General features: G+C 39.8%; 1 protein-coding gene across 2 annotated transcripts in view; it reads right to left on the bottom strand.

Annotated features, from left to right (window-relative positions):
• Positions 1–14,625, bottom strand: part of DMXL1 (Dmx like 1) — a 143,557-nt gene that overhangs the window by 108,602 nt on the left and 20,330 nt on the right. For both annotated transcript variants that reach the window (XM_048850824.2, XM_048850819.2), the window contains exons 3-5: positions 7,342–7,419; positions 5,737–5,815; positions 4,774–4,906 (exon numbers count right to left, since the gene is read on the bottom strand). In XM_048850824.2, the coding sequence (XP_048706781.2) occupies positions 4,774–4,906; positions 5,737–5,815; positions 7,342–7,419 (290 nt within the window). The remainder of the gene's footprint in view (positions 1–4,773; positions 4,907–5,736; positions 5,816–7,341; positions 7,420–14,625) is intronic.

Here is a 14,625-nt window from a genome sequence, read left to right as displayed (position 1 = left end):
GAACTACTGTGACCAGATCTCACATTTCTGAGATTTATGAAACATAAAAGGTAAAAATGAAGCCATTTCTTGAAAGAGTATTTTCTATGTTTTATCTTTTTTTTTTTTTTGTTACACACTGAAACAGAACAGAATCCACTTGTTTTCACAGGAACTATAAACAACCTGGAAAAAAAGCATCTGGATGATGCAGTGATGGTGTGCTGATGTTAGAGCTTATATCTGAAAATAAATCTGTGCAGATGCAAGTTCATTGCCATAGTAGAAAGGGGGTGGGGAAAGAGGGACTTCCTGGAAATTCTACAGAATACTACTTTTTGAAGAATGTAGAATGCTTCTACAATTGAACTGATCTAAAAGTAGAAAGGAAAACATTTCATTTTATTCTTAGTCTGAAAGAGTCCTAAACCAGTATGTTTGCCTTCTGTTTCAGTTGCTGGAGTATCTGGGTTGACCTCTATCCTGGAAAGTTGGAAATATCACCTCCTGCCTCCAAGAGAAGAAAATGGCCAGAAAGATTGCCTTTGTTGAGAGGTGTTGTTGAGTACCTCGACTGAGAAAGCAGGTGGTTCCATTTTGGATTAATCCTTCAGATTTTTCTAATGGATTCTCCAAGATTATCAAAGACATGGGCATGACTGAAACTATTATTATAAAGATCTTTGTGTAACATCTCAAATTCTGATTCCCCCTACCCTTCCTGCTTTGAACAAAAATAAGATGGTCAGCTACAAATTGTTATGTTCTGCACAACCTCAGCTTACTTAGATATAAAATTTATAAAAAGAGCAACACTGCAGTGTTTTCCCAAAGAGAGTACCTGCTCCATATGCTACAGTTAAAAATCTTTGGGACCTGATTGTGTTATATGCTGAGGAGATCTCACTTGTGAGACAAGAAGAATTTCCATAATGAACTAGTTCATACTAAAATCCATTATTTTTATGTCCATGAAACATTTCAAGATGTGATGCTGAACATAATCTAGCAGCAAAAACATGATATTAAGAAATATATTTAATAGATCCTTTCCGTTTATAGAAGTGATCTTCAGGTGTTAGTATAAGACTTCTAAACTCTTCATCTGGGAAGCATGAAAACTTGGGGAGAAGCTTCCGTCTGCAGCAGAACAAGTAGATGAGACTCAATTAGAATTGGTAATTCTCTGGGACCCTAACTCTAATTTTTAAATTAAGTATTACCTGAGAACAAAGAAGGCCTTATAAATTATCTTCTAGTACAGGCTAGACCACTGCTGTGTTGCTGAGAAAAGCCTGTGAAAAATGGGTTGAAATGGCAGCTGGGGTAGGTTGCACTCACAGAGTGAGGGAGCCAGAAGAAATGCAGATTTAATACACAAGATTCTAGAAGGAAGGTTAAATACGTTCCCATTTCTGGAAATCAAAGTCACCTTAAGTGCTCAGCAGATGGAGGGGAAATTCTCACATTCTGAAGTGCTCTACTGTAAGTCTAAAGGTCCTCTCCCAGAAAGAGGCAATGTAAACTATTGATCAAGTTCTGTGCTGCAGCATTCCAGCAAAGGGAATTTGACCTCAAAGGAACATGGAAGGGAAACAAAGTTTCTAAATTCCCTTTTTTGTGCTGGAATAAGCAGTTTTGTCAGGGTCTAGACACCAGCAGCAAACCTGCTACCAAGCAAAAGATTCAGATTGTGCAGCAGTGGAGGAAGAGCTGAAGGGCTGTCAATGAAACCTCTTTGCTTCTCTCTCAACTGCTCCAAGTTCCTCTGAGACGGATAATAGACCTGGGTAAGGGGATGTTGCCTAAAGCAATCCTGTGGTATTACTTGCTTCTTAATTAGTGATGACCTAACACATACAGACCAAACACAGCCATGCAGTCCTTCAACAAGTGGAGGGCCTCCTCTGTTTCAGAAAGTAAGTTACCCTCAAAGGGAAGGTCTTAAATTTTGGTTGGATCTCCAGTCTTCTGATCTCCACAGATGTGGCCATGGCATGTGCTGCTGAATTGGATGCCTCCAGCTCTCGAGGGAAGTGCAGGCTCTCAGTGGTCCTTAGTCAGGATGGCTTTTAGTTCCTCTCATAAATACTGTGGTAGCTTATCAACAAATGGAGACAGTTTGTCCAAATTCAGAGAGTCATATTTAGAGAGCAGGGCTTGACTGTCAGCCATGCACATCTGAACATTAACAGAGGAGCAGACTTTGTGTTCAAATAGTTTGACTTTCTTCAAGTCTTTCCCCCTAACTCTGAGAGGCCCCTGCTGTTTTCACCTCTCTTGGACAGTGGCTACTACAAACAAATCTAGTAATTGGTGGGAATAGAAGTATTAAAATTCCCTGGAACAGATGTGGTACCTCCTGCACACCTGTATGGCTGTACAGTTGGGCAAAGACTGATCAGGATCTGGGTACCACAGTGGTAAGTACATAAGGAGTACCAGGAGGGATGTTCCCTGAGAGATCTGGACAGTTTCCTGACAAAGTCCTCCCTAGACACCCTACTCCCATTGTGCTACTGGAATGGGAAGAGGGAGGGCATATAGGAGATGACTCCTTACTGTACTTTGAAGGGAAAAGAGAAGGAGTACACCTACTCCACAGGTGGGCCATCCTGTCATGAGGGCCCTGGATCTGTTGTATCCTCCTAATTGGGTCAGGATGAAGTCAGTACCAGAGATACCACATTTGTCTGCGGCACTGACAACTAAAACTGGTGGCTTAGCTATCACCACCTTCAATCTCCCAAGGAGAGGTAACTCCAATACCAGGCCCACTACTAAATAATTCGATATTGTGTAGGCCCAAAACTCTAGGTTCTGATGTGCTGGGCACCAAAGAACACTGTTTAAGGTGACCAGTACCAAAGTGCCAGGTAGTGTGTGTGACTTTGCTTCATTATACAGGTTTGGTGGATAATGCTGGTACTCTCAACAGTCAGTGCCATGTGCTAAAGCAGGGGTGGGCAAACTTTTTCGCCTGAGGGCCACACCTGGGTGGGGAAATTGTATGCAGAGCCATGAATATAGGGCTGGGGCATGGGTTTGGGGTGCAGGAGGAAGTGTGGTGTGCAGGAAGGGGCTCAGGGCAAAGAGCTGGGGTGCACGAGGGGTGCAGGTACAGCAGGAGGCTCAGGGCAGGGGGTTGGGATGCAGGAAGAGGTGCAGAGTGTGGGAGGAGGCTCACGGCAGGGTGCTAGTGGGTTCAGGAGGGGTGCAGAGTGTGGGATGGGGCTCAGGGTAGGGTGTTGGGATGCAGGAGGGGGTGTAGAGTGCCAGAGGGGGCTCCGGACAGGGGGTTAAGGGCTCAGGGTGCAGGAGGGGTTGGGGTTTGGGTGCGGGCTCTGGCCCGGCGCCCCTTACCTCGAGCGGCTCCGGGGTGGCAGCAGTGTGCAGCAGGGCTAAAGCAGGCTCCCTGCCTGCCCTGGCCCCGCGCTGCTCCTGGAAGTGGCTAGAATATCTGGCAGTGGCTCCTGGGGGTGCTCCGCCATGCACTGCCCTCACTTGCGGGTACCACCCCCGAAGCTCCCATTGGCCATGGTTCCCTGTTCCCGGCCAATGGGAGCTGCCAGGGGCGGTGCCTGCAGGTGAGGGCAGCACACCAAGCCCTCTGCCCACCCCCTCCCCAGGGGCCACCGTGACATGGTGCCGGCTGCTTCCAGGAACGGCGTAGGGCCAGGGCAGGCAGGGAGCCTGCCTTAGCCCCACTGTGCCACAGGGCTGGCAATCCCGCAGGCCGGATTGAAAGCCCTGGTGGGCTGGATCCGGCCCGTGGGCTGTAGTGTGCCCTCCCCTGCACTAGAGGTACCTTTGTCAGGACATTGACTGCCCTTTGACTGTTGAACCAAACACAGAAGCGTGGTATCCGTTGTTAAGACTACATTAAATTTCACAGAGATTTAGCTACTGACATAGTCCTAGATCCACAGCTGAGGGGGGTACTGTCTAACCTATAAACTAAATATATGACTTAAGTTTTTTTGTGCGAATTGATAAAAAGACTAACACCATACTAATGTTAGCTGAGTGTGCACTGAGAACAGGGGGACATTGCAGGGATTCCGTCTCACTGCCATGAGCAGTAAGAAGGAACTCAAGGGCAGTTGGGTCTGCTCAGCCCTTCATGCTGTTAGATGGGAGGACAGAGGACATCTAGGGTGTAGTCTTAACGCACATTACTGGTCTAAAGAATGCAATCTCGTGGCAATGTGCAACAGGAGAGGAATCCATGTGGACAATCGTTTGAAGAACCTTACTTATAAAAGATCTAGATAGGGAGCCAACTTTTACTTAACCACATTCCCGTGATTACAGTAAGCCAGCAGTCCCAAAATAGTAGTAAGTTACCTAAGATTTCTGTTCTTCTAGCCTTTATGATCTCATACATTAGTACTACTTCTACTTGAATTCATCACTTCCCACATTTTCCTTGCTTTTGCAGGAAGTGAGAGATACCTGGTATAACTGGTTTTATCAATACATTTCAGTCAGGCAAACTACAATTTTTGATGATCTCCACACACACACAAAAAATACTTTCAAGAAGCCAAACTAATGTGAAGCAGAATGAAAATGTGTTTAGTACCACCCATCTATAATAATTTGAAGGACTGAAAGGATTCATTTTTTCAGTAATATTTCAGCATATTTCAGAAATGTCTGAAAGACGACGTACATAGCAGGATGACACACCACTGTAATTCATTAAGAGTTTCATCTGGAAAAAGTGGACTACAACAAAACTCAATTTTGCTTTTATTGAAGTTTTGTATTTTTTGTAAACTTGCTTCTTACTTGCATTGCCACATACACCTCCAGTCCCCAAAGCTAACGTCTGTTCTTTCAGGATTCCCATCTTCAGATTGGCTTTCCAAATTAACATTGGACCAAAGCTGCAGACAGCTGGAACCAGTCAAAAGACGAGTGCCTACAACAAAGTTTAAAATTATAATATGTACAAATCAAATTATGAGGCATAGCTTTTTATACTGAAGAGAAGGCCAATTAATCTGTATCACAAACACTGTGTTATAGACAAGAGCCATAACATACTACAAATATCATCTCCTTTTCTATACACAATCCTATAAGGTGCCATATGCAGCAAAACCTTTTTTGACTGGATCAACCTTACAAAAAAAGACAGCATTTATTTTTACATAATAGGTCATGTTTTATGTTTAATTTGGACACCTGTGGTCCAAATACATAAAAGCATACTTTATCTACACTGTTTCCAAAGTAGGTTGCATTTGTTCAACAAAAGACACTAGGCACTTCTGTAATAATACAACTAATTATACTAATATTTTGAAAGAAGAGTATATGCAATAATGAGGGTTTAATTACAAGAGCTATCAATCCTGGAACCTTGTTATCCCTACCCCCATCTGGGGCCAGGGATGAAGTGTTAAAACGTCCCTCTTTCATACAATTTTTTTTATGCCACCCTCCCACTTTTTTTTTTTAAGCAGCCAGCACTGGACACTGCTGAGGATAGGACAACATTATAGACCATTGGTTTGTTGAGATATGACTGAGATGCAGACTTTTTTTTTTAAAAAATAAAAATGTCTCTCATTGAAGATACATGTCAGTGTCTCAGAATGCAGGTGACAAGTGGCGTTCATAACACTCTCCTCATCCTCATCTTGTTTTGCTATAACAAAAGGAAATAATCTCTTCTCCCTAAAGAAGAATTCAAACTCAACACGTGATATTAAAACAATTAGAAGTTTTAGTTAATTCCATTCTTACCTGTGGGATCCCATGTTATATTATGTACTATAGAGTCCAGTAAAATTTGACCACTCTTCTGCCACTGGTAGTACACCCCCTACAATCAAAAGTATTAGCACACTTCATTAGCTTAAGTGAGATATTTACAATACAGCTCATTTAATACATAATTACTGAAATACTATGCCTGTATGGCATTCAAAGTTTTACTAGGCAACAGGCATTTGGAACTTCTTAGAATGGAAGTAAACTTTTTTTAAAGGAAATCTCTGAATGGATAAGTCAAGGCCATACAAGTCACAGCTGTGATCTCATGTTCTAAGAAATATGAAGAGATACGAAGGGTCTAAAAATTGATACGCTCACGTGCATCTTGATTTGTTAAAAATTTAGAATTCAGACAAATTAAAAGGATTAACAGCTTTATCTAGAACATTAAACATTATTTTAGTCTAGTCTTAATGAAAACTAGCATCCTCAGCTAATTTTGAAGAGCATTTGGAAGATGGAGTAAGTAAATGGAATGTCTACAAATATAAAATCTTCCAGATTTTTTAAAGCATGCACGTCTTTAACAAAGTGTAGTAAATCTATATCCACTGGAAAAGAGCTTCCTGAATTACCCACAGGTACTATGTATGTCTTAGGAACTTCATAAAGTAAGCATAGATGAGGAAGCAGATTTCTTAAATCCCTAGGAGATAGAAAATTGTGTTGCACCCCCTAAAGCCACATGGATCTGATGGAATACACACAAGATGGAACCTAAATCCATTGTTGTATTTGTACCCTTGTATCATCTTAATACTTTGCACTTACGTGACATTTTGCACAGACTCAGGAAGACTCAATACTCTTGTAAAGTATGCTATGAAAAGTGGGCTCAAAGATTAAGTAACCTGCTCTAAATCACATAAACCAGCTCCTAAAAGAATCAAGATTAGGATCCATGTCGAACTGAAACTCAAGGCTAATGCATAAATTTGCCCACACCAAAGGAAGTCACACTACGTGGAATATGAGAGTACAGTTTTTACCAACCTTTATAAAACCCTCTGAAATCTACAGATAAATATATTCTAAAAATGCTTTGCAAAATAAGTAGTAGAATTTTCAAAAGTACTTGAGATGCACATGAGCAAGAACAAGCAGAGCTGCATTACAAAAAGATGAATAAAAGCATTATAAAACCATATGCAGCAGGATGTAAACATATCATTTACTAGCTAGTTTAAAAGCAAACTTCCCTGTGCACAGGTTACAGTACTCCATTTTGAGCTTTTTGCACTTTCTGCTGGTATTGGCCACGATCAGAGAGAGTGAATCACTGATTTGCACAGATGAATCATTGCACAGGTGAAACAATTACTATGTATGTTTATTATGGATTGGTCCACTGTATCCCCTTCTGAAGTGTTATGAAGAGGTATTATAATAATATGGCATTTTAACTAGCATGTGCCCCACCCCTTTTCCACATTTTCACACAAACATCCTATATCCCAATTTTAAACTGGTATCTCATCTTGTATCTCAGAAAAGGCAACTCCCAAGTAAACAACAGCAATTATTTAAATTTGTCAAGGCAGTTGAAGTTTCTGTTAAGACAGTTCATTCACTTACAGCAGGATGATTGCTCTTCGGTTTCAGGACAGTAACTGGTTCAAAAATACAAATCATGTTTCCATAAGACGCTGCAATCTAAAATAAAGTTATATAAAACAAAACAAAAATATTTAAAAATTAATTTGAGATGTGGATTATTGATTCTACTTTCATTCATTCTATGTAAAAATATTTCCCTCTATATTCTTGAGCTTGTGTCTCTATTTCCTTCTGAATCAAGGATCAGAACTTGAGGAACATATCAGAAAAAAAAAATCTTTAAAACATATTGCAAAGTTTGAAACACTAGAAAAAACTGTTTGCTTACAACTATATTTCTAGGTAAGACCTGAGGATCAGCCACCATAAGAGTAAGTGTACCAGATACCAATTTTAATATGAATCCTCAATCTAGTATCAAAAGTTTTTAAACATGCAATTTAGGTAGCTACTTTAAGAAAAGATACTGGACTCCATTTTTAATACACTGTGGAAAGGATGAAAAGCACTTCATCAATCAATCCGCCTTTTCACTGTTAACATATCACATTGTTGCACTGAGTGTCTGGAAGCATGAAAGCCACTTAAATCACTGGACAGTCATATAGAGACACAAAATATATAGTTACAACAAACAAAAACAATACTTAATATTTTTTATCAAGAGTACTAAATAAAACTTACAATAAAGACAGCCTTATCTGGGAACCAATGAGTAGTCTTGTTCTATCCATGGTGCTAACCACATGCAAAAGCATATTTGCTCACATGTTTTCAATGGTTATTTTCCAGGGGGATAAAAGTCAAGGGGAGGGAGGGAATTGTGTTTATTTAAATTAAATACAGATTCTTAAAATAACCCTATTTGAAATTATGCCAACCTATGTTAAGACCTGAATTTATTCTGATCTAGTAAAACCATTTAAATTAAGTTTAAAAAAAAAAAAGTTAAGCAACATCTATCTACTGCCAAGTTTTAAAAAAAGTCAAACCACTGAACTGATGTAAGCAGGAAGCCACAGGTTAAGCCCCTGGAACCAGAGTTTGTTAAAGTGCTAAGTTTCAGAGTAACAGCCGTGTTAGTCTGTATTCGCAAAAAGAAAAGGAGTACTTGTGGCACCTTAGAGACATAGTGTAAAGGCTATATTTAAATTGCAAAATCAGCATGTTTTAATGGTTACCAATCAATTATAATCAAACCTTCTTAGGAAACTGACTAAAGGACAAACGCAAAATACAAAATAAATTTAGATGAAGATTCCCTGGTTAAGTATTTAAATCTCACTGATTTAAATCCATCCACCCTATTATTTTCTTCCAGGACAAGTTATCAGAACAAGTACAGGAAAAGTTACATGCAGACCTATGAACATCTAAATGCACCTTAAAAGCCTCAGGCTGAGAGTCATCACACTACCTAGAGCTTGTCATCTAAAAACAACTACAAATATCAATGAGAGACACCCCATCACTAACTCTAATTCTGACCTCCGATTAGACTATATAGACAGCATAATTGTCTACTTCCATAAAATTATGGCTTAAGTTATTTCTGTAAAATCATCATAAGAATGTGGATTACAAATAAACCATTAACATTTTATATGATTTTTTTCACTTATAGTATAAAAAGCAGTTGCAGTAGCATTTTACAATGTGATTTTGTGATATCTAAATTGCAAGTAAATTTAAACAAAAGGGAGAGGCTCAAGTTCTAAGAGGAAAAACCTCGATGTTTTTTTTTAAAAAAAAAAAAAGCCTGCATCAGACTCTTCAAGCAACTTACATGTCAGCATGACCCAAAAATGCCAACTATAATTCTGTCAAAGTTGCAAAAAGCCTAAAGAAGCCTTGTTTTTAGAACACATCTCTAGTTATTATTTGCCCTACATTTTCTACTTAACCATTATCATTGCCATATTTCTGTGATTCTGCAAATAAAGCTACTATTTTGAGAGTAATTAGAATAGTTTCTTCCACAGGAACGCAAAGTAAAATACTGAGATGGAGATGTAAACTTAATAATTGCGATTCTTAGCCCAACACTGGTATAATCAACAATGTGGTTTAGGGTACCATTATAGCGTATTGCTGTAAGTGGCTGCCCCAGGGATAGCGGGGGGGGGGGGGGAAGGTGGGGGTAAAGAGTTGGGGAAACAGGCAGCCCTGATGTGCTTACCTATAAAGATGCAGTATAGTATTTGCTTTTTGGTTTGTCTCTGCTGCTGCCTGATTGGTTGACTGGTCAGTCCATAACTTTGGTGTTCGTATCTTTGAGGTTCTACTGTAAGGACTACTACTACTGTGTGACCATCAGAAAAGTTATGTATGTTCACTGCACCCCTGGCATCATAGTAGTGGGGATACTTTGGGTGGGGAGGCACTGATGAATTTTAAAGAAGGCCCATGTAGCTCAACTAGGGCATTTCTGTAGCTCACCCAGGAAGAAGAGGCTGCCCTCAGACAAAGGCTTTGCTCTCCCTTGCCACAAATCAAAACTGTAACAGGGAATGTAAGGGGCTCCCCTAACATACTGAAATTAGCAAATCATGACTTAGAACAATCAATGCAACCTGCATTGTTTCCAAGTACGCATTTCTTCTTGGTCGTACCTCTACATAAACCTAATCCTCTGAATTTCACAGCAGCCATCCATATTGCACTCACCCAACAATCGGATCTATGCCCTCTTCCTGGGTTGTACTGTTGTCCACAACCAGATCAGAAGCATCACATTTCTTCTGGAGACAAACGGAATCACTGAAAAGGCCTTTTTGCTGTTAAATGCTATTCAGCAAACAAGGACAGAACTGACCTTCACTATGTTTACTGTATTCAAAAAGTATCTTAAAAGGAATTAAGGTTCCAAAGAGATTAACTCAAAAGTCAGAAAAGTTAAAAAGTAAGGCTGCATATGTATTATGACAGTGTAATTACCAGTTCATGGTCACATTTTTTAATCCATTAGGAAAAAAATACACTTCTCACCTCCATCCTGATTTTACATACAAACACCCCTTTTCTTTCACAAAAGTGATTTCTCAATATTCTATTGCCATTGTTCTTGTGAAGCATGAACTGAGTGGAATTCTGTGAAGATGGGTATGAAATTAGGCAGGGATTAGTAAAATTAAGTGTTATTTTAAATAAAACATAGGATGCTTGTGGGAAGCCTATTTTTAACCATTCGATTAATCAATTCTGAACGGATTTTCACCATATTGACACATCTGATCTAGGAACCATCTCCCTGCTGAATGTCAAAGTTTGTACCAAAAATTTCTGATGCACTAGAACAATTTTTTAAAAAAAGTACTTCCTTCTCTCTTAGCATATAAACAGCTGAATCACTTTTACTCAAGCTTTCCAAAGGTATTCACCTTCAGAAAGATCAGGTATAGAACATCTCAGCAGGGATGAAGAATAATTGAGAAAATTATCAACTGGAACACACCCTGTATGACTGAAGTGTCTAGATAAACTTAAGTTATAAGTGAAGCACAGAGTGACACTTGTACAATTCAAGTAGCTGCATGAAATAATATTTTGTTGAAATTCAAAAGCAACTAACATCCTGTCTAGACCAAGAAAATGTTAGCTCGCCAAGGCAATCATTACTCTTTTTATGCTAATTATTTCACGTATAAAAATGTCAGCATTATCAACAGAACTTCAGGATGAGAAGTGCATTTTTCTGAACACAGAGGAACAAGACTGTGCAGAAACACAGCTGCATTCATGCCAAAGAGCTCTGAAAGGCCGATGTCAATGCAGGAAAGAACTGCAAAAGAAAATTTTTGTTCTACCATCAAGATTTGGCAAAGTGGAATAACCCCGCATTACCAAATCCTATGGATAATGGGATTCCTGTTCAAAGACATTTCATCCTTCAGTGATTACGAAACTATATCCATTGTCTGCTTAACAATCACAGTGTCTATATATACACACACCAATCTGCACATTTAAGATGATCATATATATTTATAAGTCAGTAAATAGCCTCTGACCAAGAATTTTATTTTCAGGTCATATTTGGCACTTTTTAAGCACTGTACAAGCAGTACAGATGCACATAAAAGAGCATTAGTGTAAAGTGTCAGGCATTTGGTCAAGATGACTAAGCAAATATGCCTGCAGATATCTCTGTATATTGCCAATACCAAGCGTTCAAAAGTCATGAGTCAGACCCCTGGTCCCCCCATCACAAGATTGACTTTAAATCCTCAGATTTTTAAACAATAAAATTAGAGGATTTGGGGGTGAGGAAGAAGGTTGCCTTCTGGTTTCTGAACAGCCAGGATAAATTTTTAAAAAACAAAAGCTGAGACACACACAACATGACTGCTGGAGCTTTAAGGGAAAAAAACCAACCACCACCAAATATCAGGGGATTCTGATAAACCTTCAGAGGAATGAAGCTCTGAAACAGCCTTCCACGGGAGCAGTGGGGACAAAAAGCCTAACTGGCTTCAAATCTGAGCTTGATAAATTTATGGAGGGGATGATAGGGTGGGACTGCCTTCAATGGCATGTGGCCCATCGGCAACTGCCAGTAGCAAAAATTCCCAACTGCTGGAGACAGGACTCTAGATGAGAAGGGATCTGAGTTACTACAAAGAATTCTTTCACAAGTATCTGCCTGGCAGTCTTGTCCATATGCTCAGCGCCTGACTGCCATATCTGGAGTTGGGAAGGAATTTTCCCCGGGGTCAGATTGGCAGAGGCCCCAGGGAGGAGCGGGAGGAGTGTGTTTTTCACCTTCCTCTGTAGCATGGGTCACTTGCTGGTTTAAAATAGCGTAAATGGTAAATTCTATGTAGCTTGAAGTCTTTAAACCATGACTTGAAGATTTCAGTAACTCAGCCAGAGGTTAGAGGTATATTTCAAGAATAGGTAAGGTTCCCTGGCCAGCAATGATAATGATGGTCCCTTCTGACCTTAAAGTCAATGAGTCTAACACTTACTTTTGATAAATTATTATTTCATTAGTTGTATTGAATTCTGCAAATCCAAGCTAAGAGTACTGTTGCTTCAATTTGCTTTTATCTTTATCTATTTTTACCTGTGCACTTCTGGTTCTACATTTCAGTTTCTCCAAGAGATTCTAGTGCACTAGACTGAAATATAATATGTAGATGTCCAACACAGAGAGACAGTAGGGGAAATCAAGAAACATTATAATTCATTAACTGTCTCTAAAGCAAAAAAGTTAAAGTTTCACCTAGATTTCAGGAAAGTCCCGATTTTGCATTTTAAATTTGTGTCTTACTGTGTAAGACTACATATATATTTTGCACTGTTTACAAATCTAGTTGTGTCCTCTGCTAACCACCTGGTCCTAAAACTTAAAAACTTATCCCAGAGAAGGACTGTTCCATTCTTCCCAACTAGGCTACCAACACTTATTCTTTGTAAAACTAAAAGAACACATAATACAGAAGGCTACAATCCATTTCTAATTTAAAGCATCTAAAAACAGAAATGAAGCATCAACACATAGCTTTGATCCGACAATATTACCTTCATTATACAGAAGGTAAGGTTAGATTCTTTATCAACTTAAGATTTAAAGAGTATACAAGAAGGTTGCAGTTACCAAAAATGACAAGGCCAAAACATTAGAAACTCCAATTCAGAGTAAAGATTACATGGGGGGGAGGGGCGGGGGAGAATCTCACATTCAGAAGTATAGAAATATATATAATTTATCAAACCTTCAGTAAACAAATACACTACTGAGGGCCATCATACCACATTCTTTGTGAAGATTTCTTGTGCCGCTGATTATACTGCATCAGTAAAGACAACGCTCCTTAATATACATCCTTCCTTGGTCTAGACCAAAGGTGGCAAAGCCGTGCTTGCAGCTCTTTTATAGTTAAAGTGTGGGTCGCGGAGCACCCCCCGCCATTTTCCACTTACCAGACTGGGAGGGAGTTTGGGGCTTTCTGCCCTGTGGCGGGTGGTACAGCTAGGGGCTTCAACCCAGTGGGGAGGGGTGTCTAGAGTTTTCAGTCACTAGTCCTACTGCACCCAGCTCCCAAACTTCTGAAGATTATCGTTTGCGACTTGGAGAGTTGCTAAGTTTGGCCACCCATGGCCTAGACTATGGTGTTACAACACTTACATAAAAGTAGCAAAAGTTAACATAGTGACAAGACACATGCTTACACAGACATTTGGGGGGACATCACATCTTTAAATTTAAGATTTCTGCTTGCACAGTCTGCAGATTATCTAAACCCTTTTGGAAAAAAGTGAAGGTAATGTAGGAGGACATCACTGATGTGATCATTTTATCAGGACAGCAGCTCTTCCATAGTTTGACAAATCCTTAATGCCAGGGAGAGAAAATGATCAATCACCAGGCTATGGTCAGGGTTCTCATCTGGGATGTGGGAAGCCCAAGTTCAAATCCCTGCTCCACATCAGGCAGATGTGGGAACTGAATCTTCGTCTCCCACATCCCTTGTGAATGCTGAACCACTGGGCTAAAGTTATGAGGACACTACCTCCTCCTCCATCTGTTTTGTGAATCTAGGCCTTTAAACAAACATGCCCAGAGACAAAGCGTTTCAGGTCAAGTGACAGGGAATCATAGAAATGTAGGGCTGGAAAGGAACTCAGGAAGTCTAGTCCATCTCCATATGCCGCCAGGACTAAATATACCTTAAAAGGAAAAGGAGTACTTGTGGCACCTTAGAGACTAACCAATATATTTGAGCATAAGCTTTCGTGAGCTACAGCTCACTTCATCGGATGCATGAAGTGGAAAATACAGGAAAATACACAAAAGCTTATGCTCAAATAAATTGGTTAGTCTCTAAGGTGCCACAAGTACTCCTTTTCTTTTTGCGAATACAGACTAACACAGCTGTTACTCTGAAACCTGTAAATATACCTTGATCATCCCTGACAGTTGTCTATCTAACGTGGTCTCAAAACCCATCAATGATGGGGATTCCAGATTCCCATCTATGGTAATTGTCATACAATCCATGGTAATTGTCATGATGTCTGAGATTGGCGCTTACAGTTCCTGTAAGCATCACAGTAACCTATTCCAGTGCTTAGATATCTTTACCATTAAAAATTGTTCCTAATACATAATCTAAATCACCCTTGCTGCACAGTAAACTGATAACTTCTTGTCCAATTCCTTGGTGGGCATGGAGAACTACTGATCCATGTCCTCTTTATAAACAATCTTTTGCATATCTGAAGACTTACGTCCTGTCCCATGTCTGCCCCTCCAGCCTTCTCCTCTCAAGACTAAATATGCCCAATTCTTTCAGCCTT

The sequence above is a fragment of the Caretta caretta genome, chromosome 5 (genome assembly GCF_965140235.1).
Source record: "Caretta caretta isolate rCarCar2 chromosome 5, rCarCar1.hap1, whole genome shotgun sequence".
Lineage (NCBI taxonomy): Eukaryota > Metazoa > Chordata > Testudines > Cheloniidae > Caretta > Caretta caretta.
Note: the sequence above shows the minus strand (reverse complement) of the source record. Positions and strands in the feature narration are given on the sequence as shown.